General features: G+C 37.9%; 1 protein-coding gene across 1 annotated transcript in view; it reads left to right on the plus strand.

Moving 5' to 3' along the window:
• SPOCK1 (SPARC (osteonectin), cwcv and kazal like domains proteoglycan 1) overlaps positions 1-18,000 on the plus strand; it is a 269,773-nt gene that overhangs the window by 78,844 nt on the left and 172,929 nt on the right. Inside the window, exon 3 of the mRNA XM_054516394.1 lies at positions 7,255-7,300. Within this exon, the coding sequence (XP_054372369.1) occupies positions 7,255-7,300 (46 nt within the window). The remainder of the gene's footprint in view (positions 1-7,254; positions 7,301-18,000) is intronic.

Consider the following 18,000-nt stretch of genomic DNA (forward strand, 5'->3'; position numbering starts at 1 on the left):
AAAATCCCCACCCCCCCCAAAAAAAAAAACCTCAAAACCAACCAAATAAAAAACTGAAACAAAACCACCAACTGCAAAACCCAAGAGAGCAGCACGAAGATTTCCATATAAAAGCCCATGTGATTGAGTTGTAAGAAATGAGAATTCTTATTCTAGCTGATATGGGCTCAGTGGTAAGGAATATTTCATTTTTTTCCCAAATATTGTAATTTTTAAAATTGTTGCACTCCAGTGAATGATTGTGAGTATGGGTAAGAAAAGTCTATGCTGAAAGTTTCACATTTTTCAGTATTGCTCATGGAAACTTCCGGAAAAGTCTTTCAATTTCAGCAAAATAGGAGTAGCAAATCTTTCCTAATAAAGCAGGAAAAAAACCCAACCAACCAAAAAAACCTTTTAATTTTTTGAAAATAAGAAACACAGTAACATTCTGGGCTGTTAATATGGGCAGAAGAAGTTGGTGTTGCATGTTAGTGGTATCTGAGCAAAAGTCTGAGAATTTGAGTCTTATGGGAAATCTGAGATTGTAAGATATGGTCAAGGATTTTTTCAATGCCATACACATCTGAGGACTCATTAGGATATTTATTTATGAATTTTATACTGTTATTAATAAACCACTCTTAATGTACTTGCCATTATATAAGAATCTAATGTGAATGGTTATACTTTTATCAATTCATTATATTTTTATTAATGACTTAGCATTCTAGGCAGGTCTGACATTGCAGACTTTTCATCACATTCGACATTGCTTCTTCTGCCATGAATTCTCTCAGTGTCACCACTTAATGTTGGGAGCTCCTTCAGTAAACCTGGATATTCCTGGCCTTTCTGGGACATTTCTCCCTAATCTTAAAACTTTCTCATACAAAATTTAAAACTAAATATCTCCAGCACCAGCATTACTAATTCACTAAGCCAAAGCATCCTGTTTAGATGCAGTTCTATGATTCCTGGGAGAGAGCATGGAATTGGGTAGAGATGTTTTAACATAGAGATCTCATTGGGGAGCTTTGTTCACTGAAATACTCAGTGGGTAAAATACATTCTCTTCCTCTTAAGCAAATAAAAAAATAAATAGATAAATAAATAATGTGTAATTTGCTGACACAAGCTATTTGCTTAAAACAGTCAATAGGCCTTGGGGAGATATTTATGACAGGCTGGATTGACTCTAGCAAGCAGCAGCTGGTGCTTTAACACTGCTTGGTGTTGGAATGATTTTCTGCACTGCAAGGTGGAGAGGCAGAAAATGCAGCTGCATCTTCCTGGAGCTAATTTTAACAAAAGCAATGAGCTGGTAATTACCACTTTTTCCAGCTGGTCCTTATGAGGGTGAAGGGTTTATTCATAGATGGAAGGTGAGAGAGGGAAATAGTGAGCAGGCTGCAAAGCAGTGTTAATAAATGGCCCTCCTGGAGGTACTTAGAAATTGAAACTCATGTTGGCTAGGAGGAGCTGGGAGTGAAGATTGTTTCCTTGGGGGTCTCTGTGAGTCCTGGGCTTCCTCCTTGGTGGAGGAGGTTCCTCAGGAGGGCTCTGTGAGCGTTCCCTGATGATTCTGCACCTCGCAGGCTCCTGCAGCCCTGGGGGATGCTCCCAGGCTTGGGGAAGCAAACTGAGCTGAGCTGGCTCTGAAAGGTACAAAATCAGGGGAATGTTTTCAGTCAGCATCTGATTTCTGCTTGAGTCATACAAATAAGTTATAAGCTCAATTAATGTAGCAAATATAAATATTTATGAAGCCATTTAACTAATGTTTGGCTGTATTGATAAATAAGAGCATCTTGCAAGAGCTTCTTTTTGACAAGTAAATAAAGTGTAGAGAGTGTTTGTGTGTTAAATTATCCATGCTTCATTAACTCTTCCAAAATATCAAGTCTTAGGTAATAACTAAATTCAAAGTGACAAAACAGTAGGATTAGTGGGAATAACTTTAATACTTAAACTTCAGGAGAATGAGAAGCTGTTGTTTGCTTTCTTAGTTGGCAGGGGAAAAGAGGATAAATGTGTTTGGTTTGCCATTAATTTAATTTTTTTTTTAACTGTATTGTTATTGTAGTGACAGAAGGGGTAATAAGAGGGAAGATCAGTCTCATATTGATGTCATGGTCTTAGGGACAATTTCTATTTGCTGACTTTTCTTTGGTGACTAACAGAAATTTGTATTAGACCCAGGTCCACTTCAAGGCTTGATTTTTTTGCAAATCAGAACCCAGTCTATGAATTCTGATGAATCTAAGGGTTCTAATGAAGGAGAATTTTGAAATTTCTGATACAAACTTTTTTTGAACTGTTAAACTAATGTTTTTAACATGCCCTTTGCATACTCAGTTTAAGATAGGATTATTCTCTTGATTGACTTTGTTGATGGCACATCAATCAAGTTGGCTGGATTTGACAGCCACATACTGAATGCTAAAAGTTCATTTTGGTCTTCTTAAGAAACAAGGATTTATTATGCATGGAGTGGCAAAATTGATTTTAGAACATGGTGCTAGGGATGCCAAGATCACTGTTCTGATCCCCATGTGGCCCATTTGCTTAAGAGTTGAACTTGATGATCCTTGTCAGTCCCTTCCAGCTCTGTGATTCTGTGAAAATGTGTTTGCTCTAATCTCTTAATGGCTCAAACTAACATAATAAAAATGCAATGAACAACTGAGGCTCAAGTCTAGAAAATTATATTTGCTTTTATATATATTTTTCATTTTTTATATTCACAACTGATTCCTAAGTTAGATATCCTGAGGGTAAAATCTAGAAAAAGGGTTCCATGATGCAAAACTGAAAAGGCAGCTCCAGTCCTGCAATTTAATTGGGGTGAGGAAATCACTGGTGAGATTCATTCTGTGTGAGGGCCCCTGGGCTCCCTGCCTTGCTGTCTCAGGCTGTGCCCACCTCAGGCAGGCAATAGACCTCATCCAGGGGGCAGAAAAGGGTCCTGCCAAAGGCCTTACCCCACACCTAGTGAGAAGAGAACAGAGCTCTAGATTTCCTCAAGAACTGCACTGGGCCTGGTCTGACATGAGTTGAATTTCTTTTCCTGAAATTGGAAGTGAAATATTTAACCTGTGATGTGAGACTCAGCAAAGCCAACCCATCACTCTTCTATAACCCTGAATTTAGCTAAGGGAGTCAGATCCAGCCTTGGCTTGCAGTATCAGCTCTTCTCTTTTCATGCATGATTTTAGGTGTGCAGAGTCCCTTCAGTTAATTAAAAGATTGACTTAGTCATATGCAGTCACTGAACCATGGGCAAAACCTTCAAAGTGTGAATTCTGTGGAAGAAGAAAGATATTTTTAAATATTTGTTCATCAAAAATATTTCTCACTTGCTGTCACCTGCTGTATTGAAGTGGCCCTGTGCCTGGTTTTGCATTCCCTTCAAAGTCCATCCAATAAATAGTCTTTAAATTCAGCTAAGAAAAAAATTAAATTACGTCTCTCTCATACCAAGTATGTACAGGTGAGCCTATGGAAAACACTTTCTGGTGGTTTTGCCTGCCAAAAGGGAATGAAAAAGCCTTTTTTTGGTGCTCTACAAGAAAGAAACATGTTACTAGAATGGCATTTGGCTAATAGTGCAGCAGATAAAAACTAGGTCATGGCAACAGAGATGGAAAGGGCAGAAAAGAGAGAAAATTGTTTCATTTGGGGGTGAAGGTCATCTGAAATAAGTGATTTCACATTTAAAAGGCCACTAAGGAGATAACTGATGAATGTTAACCTAATTTTATATTGCTTTATTTCATTCCTTTTTTCTTTTCTCATTTGTAATGCTTACGTGTTCAGGAAGTTGAGGTAGGTTTTTCAATTTTAACTTGTAAATATCTGTAGAGTGAATAAAAATATTTACAATATATTATAATTCATTCTATATTTGAAACAATTTTGATGAACTGTTGATATTGTTATAAATGAAATGCATTGATACATGTTAACTATTTTGTTAATATTGATTAATTAAAATATTAATATGAAAATTGCTTAAGTTTCATTTGTTACAGAAGGAATAAGAAATTTTTAGCACAGTAGTAGACTAGTAGAATGTTTAGAATGCATAGATTTATGTCAGGAAGGTCTTTTATTGAATGGGAAATTCAAATCTCTTTATTCAAGTTGATTGTATTTATTTATATATATATATATGTGTGTATGTATATATATATATATATATATATACATGCTGCTTCTCAGTGGGAAGAAGTTGCAGTGAAATGATGATATTCCTTCAGAGACAATCAGAGTTCCACCTTCTTACAAAGTCATTTGAGGATATTGTTATAAATCTCACCCCTTCTTTAGGACTGGCACAAAGCCCTGCCAGCTTCTGAGACAGAGCTTGAGGTGTGTATTTGAATGTGACACAGATTTTCTGCTCCCCATATCCACAGGGTGAGTTTCACCTTTATGGTGCCATAACCCTTCAGTCTCAGTTCTTGCTTGAAGTGAAGCCCAGGTTCTGTATTTTGTGTTGCTGTGGTTTAATCCAGGTACCACCCAACCCACACCCTCACCCTCCCCACTACCTGGATGGCAAAGGGAGGAGAACTGGGGGGGAAAAAGGTAAACCCCATGAGCTGTGATAAGAACAGCCTACTATTATTATTATTATTATTATTATTACTACTACTACTACTACTACAAAAGGAGAGATTAATAAACCATAAGAAAGACAAGTACTGCCCAGTACAATTTTCAGCCCCTGCTGAGCAGTGCCCCCAGTACTGACCATCTCTCCCCAGCCTCCTCAGCCCAGTTTCTATTCTGGCCTTTAAGGGGTGAAATATCCCTTTTGGCCAGTTTGAGGCCCTTGTCCTGGCCATTCTTCCTCCTGGTTCCTCTCTGAAGAAACCAGGGAAATTGAAAAGTCTTTGGCTTGGAGTAAACATTCCTCAGCAACAACTAAAACATCAGTGTGCTATCCACATTATTCCCATCCCAAATCAGTGCTGTACCAGCTGCTAAGAGGAAAATTAATTCTATCCCAGCTGAAACCAGGACAGTTGTCCAACTGGCAGAAGTTATTTTGAACTGCTATTTACTGTATTGCTCTAATGTATGTATAGCCATTATTTACTCCTATAAATAATAATGGGGTTTATATATTGAAAATCTCATAGGTTTTCTCTATTCCACCTTTTAGAGTTTTTTTTTCCCGTATTTTCTATGTTATCACACTGTGGTTTCAGGCACATTCTAAAATAAACATAATTTCAATTTTCAAAATGGAATACTAAACAGGCCTGCATGAAGGAGAAGAGGAGGAATAATAGATCTACAGAAGAGATTGCTGTATTGTAGGGTTTTTTTTGAGGAAGGTGCATTTTTTTGTAAAATATTCCTTTGACACTGAAATTGAGATAAACCCCCTTTCCAATCCTTATTTCAAAACTGGTTCCATATGCCACCAGCATAAGAAATTCTTGCTGGGAGTTGAATTATTTAACAGTTTCTGATGCTGAAAAACCAGCAGCAAAGCAACACCTTGGAAAATATATAAGCAGGTTGCTGAAAAAAAATCCACCATAAAAGCTGAAAACCCAACACATTCTGAAAAGTGATTAATGCTTGGTGAATTTAGCAGTACATCATCATCAGTTGCAAAGCATTGTATAACCATGAGGGGGTTTTGTATTAGCAAAGCTGTGAAATTCAAAGGCAAGCCTGTGATTCTATTTCTGGTGCCAAACCTTGTACTTGTGAAAAAAAATATGGATACTTTTGATGTATCTGAAATAAATTATGGCTAACAGGCTTTGCTGTTATTGTGGAACATTATCACTGTCCATGAAGTCAGTATGACACTGAGCATGAACATATTGGTTAAAAAAAATATACATTTCCTTCTAGTCATGCAGAATAATTTGATGTAACCCAGCATTTGGCCATGATTGCCTGCTCCAGAACAATCCTGTCCACAGTGCTCTGAAAGGAACATGGAGTGCATCTCCTGGTGCTCACTGAGGCTGTGGAGTCCTCACTCCTGTAACAGCCTGCTCTGACCCCATAAAGTCATGCTGACTTCCATGTCTCCAAAATATTCCAGGTCAGGGTGAGCTGGATAGCATGAGAGTGTGTGAAATTCAGTGTACTGGAGATAAATGGTAAATGTAGCCCTATGGAAGAAATAATTTAGGTCTCTTATTCACAGAGATGGGTTTTTAGTTACCATCCTGGCAGGAAAAAGAAATCTCAGTGTCATTCTGGACAGCTTGATGAATACATCTCTTTAGTGGCATCCCTCAGGAAATGAATATAGAATACTGGATATATTAAAAAGGAAACAAAGATTAATATGCAGAAAAATCTGACAGTGCTATAGACATTTTCTATGCTTCCCCATCTCAAATAGATAATTCTGTTGTTATCACGTCCTCTGAAAGAGGACACAAGTGAGATGCACAGAGTGTGCTGAAATGGATAAATCAGCTGGGCTTAACTCCCAGTTCTTCAGCACTAGGGTTGATGGCTCTCTGAAGCAGGGAAATCTTTGCCTTCAGATAAATATTTGCTAAGTACACAGAATACAGATTGATCCAATACATGCAGTTTTCCATTCTTTCTGAGAGAGGCTAGTTTGCAACAATCATTATTTGGCCAGGCACTCTGACAGTCCCTGCTTTCTCCTGTGTAAAATCCAGTGAGAATTGTGTGGAACAGAACCACAACACTCTCAGCACAATGATCTCCTTACATCAGATTTCATAAAACTTTTAAAGTTTAATAGTGGGAACAGTGACAAAAATATTCACTGCAAGTGCTCCTGGAAGTTGTTGTACTATTTAAATGTAATGTTTGCAATATTACTCCTATATTTCTATACGTTCACAACAGTGTGATTTACGTGTGTGGATGTATCTTTGAATTCACTCTGCTGATCTTTTACTACACCAGGATGCTGTGGATCACGTTATACTACCTGAACAGTATGTTCTTTCTTTTCAAAGACTGTAGGCTAACATGAAATCATACAGAGTTATTATAAAATATTTAATAGTGGGCATGCTTTCAAAAACAATCCAGAAGAAAAATTCAAGGTTCTGAATCCAAGGACCTTTTATTCTTTAATTTCTAACCTGCATTTACTACTCTTTAGGACACAACCTGTTGATTAGTTTTATCTTATTTGAGCTAAATCTGTTAGAATCAAAACACAAGTTGATTCATTTAGTTGTGTAAAATAGTATTGAAAATACTGATTCTAGTTTTCCTGAGTTTTTTTCTTTTTTTTTAATCCCCATTTAGGATGATTATTTCAGAAACTGGAATCCAAACAAGCCGTTTGATCAAGGTAAACTCAATACACATTTTGTGGTTGTCTTCTGCTATTTTGTGATATCCCCATATGCTTTATGCCTCCCTTCCTCTGTCTGTCCCATGCTTTAGTGAAGAGCTATATTCACATTTACATCTCCTTCCCAATTTAGTCACAGCTTGAGGTGGTTTATGTAGAAGAGTTTGACTCATCTCGCTATTTTTTCACCATGTTTTTTTCATCCCCATCCATTCCACTTGCTGTTCAATGATGAAATGTGTGCTCAGAGAGATTGTCTGTAACCATGAATCTTGGTTTAACATGCAATTTAAAACAGGGATCTTCACGTTCATTTTCTTTCATGTTAAAGGCTTTACTAAATTAATGTTGTAAATGTAACCATTGTGTTTTCTAACACTCAAGAGGCCAATTCTTTGAAATCAGCTACAATGCATGAATTTCAGGGCTGATTTTAAAAGGGAAATGGTGCTGTGTATATGCTGCTGTTTCAGATGCAGGTTCTGTAAATGGTGTTTTGCACTTTGTCTTGGTGAGGGTTTAAGTTATGGCAGTACCTCAAACATTTCCAGGCTGGCCACTAAAGGATAGGAAAAATACCCAAAAAACCCCATTCTAATTGTGTCCAGGATACAACAGCCATAACAGGAAAAAGAACTTCAAAATTTCTCAAGTGTTTAAGAGGAAAATACTTACTGGAAGTCTCTGAAGGTGCTTTTGAAAATTTCACTTTGTGTCTATTTCTATATTTCATTGCTAAGCATGTTCCTTGTAGTGTCTGTAGCTCACAGGAATATCTTTGGGGTTAGAGCTTAGGAGTGTAGATTCTCTGTCTTTAGGGAAATGGAACTTCAGTGTCAAAGGAAAGGCAAAGTTGATGCTTTTGTCAAGACACATATCCACAGAGGTTTTCAAAGGCATTTGAGGGATTTAGGATTACAAATCCTATTGACTTCAAATAGAACTTATGCTCCTACCACTTTTGGAGGCCTTGTGACCCTCTGTTTTCCCAAGAGAAAAAACAAAAAGGTAAATCCTGGCAAAGTATTGCAGAGAGATTTTGAACTGACATGCTTTAAAACTATCCTGTATATTGTGTTACTGAGATGTCTGACTGTGGGCAAAAGCTTGTAGAGAATGCTTGTAGAGAATCTAAAGTCACACATGGATACCTTGAAGGGATATGTCGGATGTCTGGTAAGATTTCTGTCTCTTTGTAAAGAAAAAGATCATTTCTTTTTCAGGGTAGAGTTTCTCTGACACTGTGGATGTCTCTGCTCAGGAGACAGAATGCAGACTGCGGGTGCAGACTGAGCAGGGTGCTCTGCCCTGCACAAGAGCTGTGCACTGCTTTCTTCTCAAGTCTTACAAATGGGTTTTATGTGGCCAATAGATCGTTCTTTTTGACAGAGGTCACTACTCTTGGCTGTGGCAAAATTCGCCCTGACTAGAACATTAAAAATAGCCGCTGAAACATTTCTAAAGATATTTATTATCCAAAAAAATAATTGTTTGAAAACTGTTGATTAGTTTAGTTACATATACACAGAGCATGTGAGTCTTTAGTCATTGATTCCAGTGTTGTCATCCAAAAAATGAAGAGAAATGATAATTATATGCTGCTGCTGTGGGCCCTATGAGTCAGATGCTGACAAGGCTAATCCTCAGTTTATATTTGCATATAGGTATGTATATGTGTGTAAATGTATACATGATATATTTATGTGTATATAGAGAGAGTTGTATTAAAATAGAAACTGCTGAGATGAAGGAAGGAAAGAAGGGAAGCTTTATCTTTCCCAGATGTTCCCACCAAAGCTTTAATTTCTGTAATTTTCCACAGAGAGGAAAAAGAACAGTCAGAAGAATTTGTCCCAGCTCTTTTATGCAGCATGAGCTGCAAGACAATTGTTTAATCTGTTTTTCTTTTTCCATTCTCCCTGCCCTAGTATTTTTCCCATGTTGTTCTATTTCACTTTGGAGAGTTTAAATGTCCCTTATGCTCTTGTATGGTTTTGAAGATAGAAAAACTTTCATTTTATATTTTTGGGATTCTGATATCCAGAGAGCTTGTGCAGATCCTGTGGTGAGGAGCCCTAGCTTGCTCCTGTGGATTCACTAGCAGGTCTGTGTTCTCACCACACCATTGTTATTTTGAGGAATATCTCAAAGGCTTCTTTTAACCTCACAAGACCGAGATTCTTCCTAGTTACTGAAGAGAAAAAATTTCTCCAGTAGGTGAATGAAAACAGATTTGGGATTTTATAGAAAATCTAAGTGTGGTGTCACCAAGCTAAAGCTCTTTTTGCAAGTACTAACTTTTTGGAACAGGTTTACAAGTTTTTTATATTAAAAATCTACTTCTCGATTCTGCTTGAATATTCTAATTGTGAAGTCTTTATGTGGAGCCAGACTGCAGAACCAGGCTGGAAGAGCTGGGAGGGCAGGGTTGGAAGTAACTGAAGGCAGGAAGCACCTGCCAGAAGATCTCACAAAGGTAGCTGCAGGATTCCATATGTTTAACAGACTTAAAAACCAGCAGTAATCAGAGGTTTTGAAAATCAGCAAAGTTCTACTTCCAGGCTTGGACTTCATTTGCATCTCTTAAAGAAGTCTGCTGCATCCAACCAACTCTCTATTCTTTTCTAACAAAAAGCTGGCTTTATTCAGCAGGATGAATTATTTAATTGTGCATTGAAAAACAATAACAGTGTAATCAAGCTGTCTGCTTTCTGCTTGTAGTGTGGAGAGAAATACCTGAGTGTTTGTCTCAAGAAAAGAAATTCCTTGTTTTGTAAAAAAATCATTCATGGCTTTCACTGAAACCGCTAGGGAGTGACATGAGGTGTGTTTGGATAACAGATCTGTTCAAGGGGAGTCAACTTGAGTGGTTCAACTGCAACTCAGAGGGCACTTGAGTGATCAGAGGGGTTTTTTTTCAGCTGAGCTACCAGCCCAGCTTTATATTCATCTTTAACCCAGGAGAAACCAATACAAAAGTAAGACTTACTGACAGAGCTGAGCTAACGAGGCACTTGGACTGCAGAAGGCAGCAGGGTTTGCAGCCTGGAAATGATTGCTGGTCATTAATATTGAATTTGATTCTGTCACAGTTACAGAAGCAAGAAAGCAGAAGAGCAGAAGGGGCAGGTAGTCAAGATTTTGAAATATGAATCAAAGAGTTGGGGTTTTTTCCTGACAAGGTCATTTGAGAGTTCTTAAGGAGCTTGACAGCTAACCTGGCATACTTTCCTAGTCTTCTTCATCCACTTTGGAGAAAGAAAAGAGGGAATAGGGGAAAACTTTAACATAATTCGAGTGAGAGATTTTGAAATGTGTCTCATATTCAGCACCTATTCAGACTTGCCAGAAAATGAACTCATTAAGACTTTATGGATTCTGTTAATTGAAAACTGTTAAATAAAAAAAATAAGTTTAAGTTACTGAAAAAGTCTGCTAGAAGCCACCCCTAAAATTGCTGGAAGCAGTTTGGAATTGTGTCCAATTTGCCATATGACTTTTTAAAAGCATCTTTGCCCACAACACAGGAACTGTGGAAGTAATGGGGTGTACTTTGTATTGCAGATACATGAGCTGTGAATCAAAACACCTTTAAAACATTCAGCTGCCATTGTTATTAATAACACATCTCTAGAAGGATGCAGTAAGAGGGGTAAAAATGTGATTCTGTGGTAGTGCTGATTTTTTCCCCCAAATATGTGTTTAAAACCATCCACTGAACTGCGGAATTTTCTGTTCAAGGAGGTGCAAGTTTCCCCCTTTCCATTTGGATTGTGACACTGTCAGATGATTGCAGTGGATGGAGCTGGCCTGAGTCCCCTCCCTCAGCTCTGCCTTCAGCACTGAGACACAAGGACTGGCTGGAAACAGGGTACACTTTTACCCATTTCTGGTGGTAGCAATACCAAATGTTCCAAGCTCCAGGGAAAAAAAAGCTCCTGATTAGAAACAGTCTGACCTTTCCCCCTTGTCTTCCAGCCTTTGTCTTTCTTTTCACTGTCTATTCCCAATCCTCTTCCCCAACAACTGAGAAATCTGGACAGGGATGTTCTTTCTCAGGGCTTTCATTATCTGCCCTTGGAGAGGAGGCAATACAAAAAAAATAAAAATATTCAAACTCCTTATTCCAGTGTATTATGTGAGAATCTTTATCTACTTGAATTGGACCTATCAATGATTGACTCTAATGTCAGACACACTCATTTAGACTTGACTATCATTATTAATTACAGACATGTTCTCATTTCAAAGAGCTCCCCTTGAGCACTAATGAAAGGCTGAACTAGCAAAATACCCTCACTTTTGAAGAGGAAACATTGCTTTTGAGTGGATTGAGGCCTCCAGTGTAGCATAGCCTATGACTTTCACAGCCCAGCAGCCCTGTGAAGTGAATTTACCAATTTAGAGCATTACATTTCAAGATGAATGTGTTGGTATCAGTGCTTCCTCTCCTGTGCATCACATCCAACCTGTGTCTTTCCAATCTTTAAATCACAAATCCAGACTCCAGAAATGGGCTTCTGCAGCTGTGCAGAAAAAAAAGTTTGCCTAAAATTCATAAGCCTTCCAAAACAAAAGGAGTGAAAATTGGAAGCCTGAGATGCAGGATGAAAATCATAGAACCTGCAATTATTTTTGAACATGTAATTTTCTGTTAGCCCAGTTAAGATGTTCTTTCAGAAAAGCCTGAATAAATTCCTCACAAAGAGATGTTTAGTACTGAACACATCTCTAGCCACAAATATATGTTAGTTTTATAATAAATGTTTTCTATTACAGTGCCTCAGATGGCAGATTTCAATTGAATAACTTATTTTGCAATTTATTTTTTGACTGTGCTTGAATTAGTTTTAGAGGCTTATTCATAGTGCAAGTGCACATGAATTATGTTTGCAAATCTTCAGTAAATCAGTCCAATTTTAGAACATGTTAACTGAATCAACCAAAAACAATAGCTGAGATGCAGCACATGAAATACACTGTCTCCCATCAAATGCATTTCCAGCACATATGGCTGCTCATCTCCAGACAGATGCACGTGCTTCTTTCTGCATGCTACAAGGGTAATATTAAATTCCTTATAGGCTTGTAAGCAACCAGTTTTGTCATTAAATATGGCACAGGGAGTGACAGGCTGGGGTCCTTGTGTGTGATTGCATTGTGGCTGATGTGCTTTGAGCAGAGGCCGTGATCAATAGGCTGCTTGGCTGGAATTTTATTAGCACTTGGGGAGCACTTGTTAGTTTTGTCAATAATGGTGCTGGCTTGCTTTTAATATCTCTTACTTCATTGACTGTGAAGCAGACATGATTTTCAAAGGGAAATTCATGCCCTCCCCATGCTCAGCCAGCTTCCATTGAAATAAGGGAATTTTGGGGGCATATCACAGAACCCTGCTCTCTTTGGCATCTCTCAGGGAGCAGAGGTGTCCTTCCCTGTGCTTCAGTTCAGTATATAGGAACTCATTTTTGGTAACTTACTTAGACTTTTAAAGATGATATTTGTAAATACATGCCTGCAAATCTTCCTTCCTTATTTGCTGCAAATCTACCTTCCTTAGCCAAACAGCTTTGGTTTGTATTCTGATTAAGAAGGCCAAACCAATGAGGGGCAAAGCCTCCAGCTCTGAAATGTTATTTGACTTAAATTTTGGATGGTATGGCATCTGCATGCCAAAGTGACCCTTGAATCACTATCCAGTCAGAAGAGTAGTTTGAACAGTATTTAAACATGTTTATATGCTTGCCACTTAATGGATGATTACTGTCATTTGGTTCTAGCTGAAAAACAGGAACTCCTGTGGAGAATAAAAGTAGAAGGCAGAGTGGCAATGGCCATAAAAATGCATAATGGAGAATTTTTAGAAAGAGAAAAATGTCAAAATAAAGACAAGTTTTTTAAAATATAGATTTAAGTAAACTAAGAATTAGAGGAAGAAAAACGGGGATAATTAGCATTTGCTCAATGTAGGAAGCACAAACATGAATTGTCCAAAAGCAGGAGCTTGGCTGATTACAAGACCCTTAATGACTGCAGTGACCCTACAGAAAGTACAGCTAAGTGAACTCTTAAGGGTGCACAGGTGGTAGCCTCAACCCAGAAAGCCAAGTACAAAACAAGATCTTTGGGCTAAAATTTAGAAATAGCAATTTTTTACAGGTGTATTAGAAGAAAGAAAAAGAAATCAAGAAAAATGATGGCTCAGTGGAGAGAGATGCTCCTGTGCAGGCACTGGTGAGAAGGCCAAAGCTTTGGCACCTGGCTTTGCTCTGGCTTTCACATAAAAGGGCTGCTGAGACCAGGTGGAAACATAGTTGATATCTTCATTTGGAATGTAAGATTCTGGATGAGGGAAAGGACAGGCTTGGGTAAATTAGATATCTATAAATCAGCTGGAATTGATCTATGGTTTAAGGGAATTGGCTGAAATAATTTTAGAGATGCTAAAAGTTATCCTTGAAAAGTTATGAAATTGTACAAGACTGGGAAAAGACAAGGAACACTGTTTATTTTTTTCTATTGAGGAAAGGAAGAAAATGGGAAAATGTATCCTGTGAGTTAAACCTAAAATCCTGGGGAAAAAAAACAAACTTCCAGACTAGGATAAATATTTAAGCAAATATTTGTTAGCATCAGTAAGATCAGGGGGTGAATAAAACTGACATGGATGTCAAACTAAACCCAGGTTTTTTCTGTGACAATCACAGGCCTCGAGACTCAGGGATAAGCTTGCAGCATCACATATCTTGACTTAATAAGGTTTTTGACATTGGTTTCCATTACTGCCTTATAAGCAAGTTAAAGAAATGTTGTCTAAAAGAAATAATTCTGAGGTGGTACAAAATCAGTTGGAAAACTGTGTTCTGGTAGTAGCTGACACTGGTTCAGTGTCAGGCTGGGAGGATAATTGAGTAGAGGTCTCTGTGATCTCTTTTGGGTCCAGTATTATTTCCCACTTTTTAACATTTACTGTTATTTACCATTTTAATTAAACTATGGATGTTGAAATTAGGCTGCCTATTAAATGTGACACAGAAGTAAAATTCTGTCGTCTTAAGAAATTTAAGAAATGGTCTAAAAACAAAGGATAAATTTAGTCTAGGCACATGCAAAGTTCTTATCTTTGAACAATCATCTGCACAAAACAGGATGAAATCCAATGAGTAATAAATTTGGAGCAAAGGGCTAGGGATTATACTGGATTACAAATAGAACATGAGTCAACAATGTCATTCTGCTGCAAAAAAAGGCAAATGTTGCACTGGCATGTGTAACCATGGGTAATCCTTCAGCTCTAAGCAGTGCCAGTAAGACCTTGGCTGGAATACATTGTCCATATTTGAGTAGCAGGTTTCTTGGGTACTGGGAATCAACTGTAAAGTACCCAGAGAAATGTAATAGGGATGATCACAGTTGCAGAAAATATCCTCTGTGAAGAAAGACTGAAGGAGAAGAGCAAACCAACAAAATAGCAACAACAAACCAAAATAACCACAAAAAAAGCAAAAAAGTGCACAAATCCTGCTTCCAAATGCTTAAAATTAACAGGAGAGTGGAGGGCTGATTCTATATCCGTTCTGGATATAACAAGGGGGAGTAATTTTAACTGCAGCAAAGAAAATTAATTTCAGCCTTCATAGTGGCAGCAATATTTAAGCAGTGGGGAAAATACTTTAAAGAGGATGTGGGGACTCTGTTGAAAGGTGTTCTGGAACACATTAGACAAACGTCTTGCAGATAGTGACCCAGGAGTAGCTGGTCTACAGTGGAGAGGGGGAATGGAACCAGCATCCTTCCCAGAACTGCCATTCTAGCACTGTGACTCTGTGATTGTACTTTGATTAATGAAAACCAGCTAATTCCATTGAAATCGGCAGAAGAAATGCTGAAGAAAGGATTTCTTAAAATAAATTTCCAGTCAAAGCAAAGAATAGAAAATAAATGAACCAATATCCTGGACAGATGTTTTGGCACCACCTGCAAAAATGCAGGTTTTTATTTGAAGGGAGTAATGTTCATAAAGTGCAAGATAGGCACTAACCATGGTTGTCATGGCCTTGCAGAGCTCTGTCAATGTAAACAGGGACTGGCAAAAGGAGGCCCATTCTCTCTGACTGCTTCTCCCTCTCTCTTGCTTTCTCACAGTCAGGAGGACTTACAGGGATGTTGTACTTTGTGTTAGTAGTTGTTTGTTCATTTTTTTTCTCCAGGAATAAAGGTTGTGATCTACCCCTAAGGCTAAAGATCTGCGTGAAAATCAGTTACCTGTTCTTTTTCAGTTCATGAGCTAAGATGTGATGATACCTATGTATTTAGGAATTAAATCTCCCTCTGCTGTAAACCTAAGTGCCCAGGTCATCAAAACACTAGTGACTCACAGCCATTTTATTTCATCTTCTCCTTGCTTCAAATTAAACATATTTGCATGAAATAATATTATTTCTTCTCTAATATGATTGTTTGCATTCTAGCTTTGCAGACTTGGTCATTTGAAAAGTTACTTTAAACTCCAAACTGCTGATGCTAAGCAGTCCACGGCAAGATGAATAAAGCAAATTTTCAAATGTCTTCTGGTGCTATTCTGTGCTAAAAAATTCCTTAAGCATAGTATGTTGAAATTTAGTTTGGCAAGTGTTGTTTAGTCATTTGATCTCATTCTGTCTTTTCTCTCTGAGTCCTCTGGTTGTAATATATCCATGGACTTCAGCATCAACACCTGTTTGTGTTTAGCAGTTATTGCCAACAGCTTTGAAAAGCTTGTCAAATTTACATATATTTCTTTGAAGTGCAAGGACAGGAAATCTGAAGACTGAAATTTTATTTCTGCTGTTCTCCTTGGAGGGTCTGTTTGAGGGTTTATTCTGTTTTACCCAGAGAAGATCAGTAGCAGCATTGTTTCCTTGTGGATGTACAACCTTGCACTGCCCAAAATGTGGAAGTGTTAGATTCACTTTAACCACAAGGCAAAGCAGTACAATAAAACCTGCAATATAAGTATGTTCTGCTCCTGGGATAGCTTTAATTTATATACTGAGCAATCAAATCAGTCTCTCACTTCCCATCTTATCTGTAACAAGTAAACAGAACTCTGGGTAACTGGATGTACAGTAGAGCAATCCTAGGGATGGTTGCACATTACAGCTACCTTTAATGCAATGTAAGTGAGCATCACTGTAATTATTTTTATATGATCTATCTGTGCACTCATGGAGTTTATCCTTTATTTAACTGCTGGGGGTTAAAATTCCTCAGAAGAGGCACATATTCTCTAAGAGCAAATGTATCTTTGCTGGAAAGGCTCCAGCATTGAGGCTTGTTTCTCTCTTCAGTGGTGCCTTTTGAATGACCTTTCATATTTAAATCCAGTGAAAGCTTACTGACATAACCAGAAGTCTGCAAAACCAAAAGGGAAGGACCTCTGCACAGCACAGTGTTAAACACAGACATCTAACAAAAAAGGTCTGGTTCTGTCTCAGTGGACATAAAGCTGCCTAAGGACTCAGTGTTATCTAAAAGAAATCCAGTAGCCATGATTTGTTAATCCTGTTCTCAACTCTAGCATATGGTTATAGTTAATTCAGTCTAACCCAATGGATTTATTTATCCTCAAAATCCAGATTATGTTTAGCTATCCCAAAGAAGATAAAAGTAAAACCATGAAAAGCCAGGTTCAAGTAGAGTCACAAAAAGCACAAGTCTATTTGAAAAATACCAGCAGGATGTTAATGTGAAGGATATATCCAAGTATCAGAAACATAAATATATTTATTGTGATAGTTTAGACCTAAAGACTATGAGTTATTATGTTTTTCATCTTTAGATACTTCATCAATAGAATTCCTAAATGTGACGTTGCTGTGTGCTGGCTATAGGCTGTACTTAATTGTTCCCCCTCCTAATTGCCTGACAGAGCTCCTGGCTTCATCATTATTCTATTGCAAGAAATGGGACTTGATATTTAAGGAAACATTATTCATTTTCCTTATGTTTCTACTTCTAAGCTGCTTTTTCATGAAGTGGCACTTCTAGTGTATTTTCCTACGCAGAGCTGTGGCAATAACATTTTTCCCAATGCCTATAAATAAATTAAGTATACTGTGGCTTGAAAGAGAAATTGCTATCAGCTGGTGTTCCACTACCTACAAAACATTTTATCTTCTTTCAGTTTCTATTACTTTGCTCTCCCTTGATTTTGTAGGGAAAGTTGTGTTCCCTGTTAGTGTCATGGGGTGCATTTGTGAGCAGCGTGCTTGATGTATGGAACTGTGGCAGGCACCCGGTGTGGAGAGCTCTGCCTTGGAAATTGCATTGAAGAGGAACTTTTTGGCAGATGAAGGTGTTGATATGATTTGGAAATAGGCCTGTTCATGTCAGTCAGTCAGGTACTTTATTTTTTAAGATAGGAAAAAAAATAAAGGTTGGAGATGAAAGAGGAGAGAGAGGCCACCTGTCGAGAGGAAGCAGAGAGCCCAGGAGGAGGAATGCACTCCGGGGCTACATTTATGGCTTTTATAAAAATGCAACAGGTTAACTTCACAGGCTGCAGATTTAAAGAAAGGACATAGTTGCTTAACTTTTCTCATCTGGACAGTTACCCAAAAGCTGGAGGTGGTTGTTCCTTTTGTCTGTGGTTCAGATTAGGAAGCCCCTCTGAGGTTTAGCTGAGCCTAATTAACCTTCAGTGGGCTGAAGTTAGA

This window comes from Molothrus ater, chromosome 15 (genome assembly GCF_012460135.2).
Source record: "Molothrus ater isolate BHLD 08-10-18 breed brown headed cowbird chromosome 15, BPBGC_Mater_1.1, whole genome shotgun sequence".
Taxonomy (NCBI): domain Eukaryota; kingdom Metazoa; phylum Chordata; class Aves; order Passeriformes; family Icteridae; genus Molothrus; species Molothrus ater.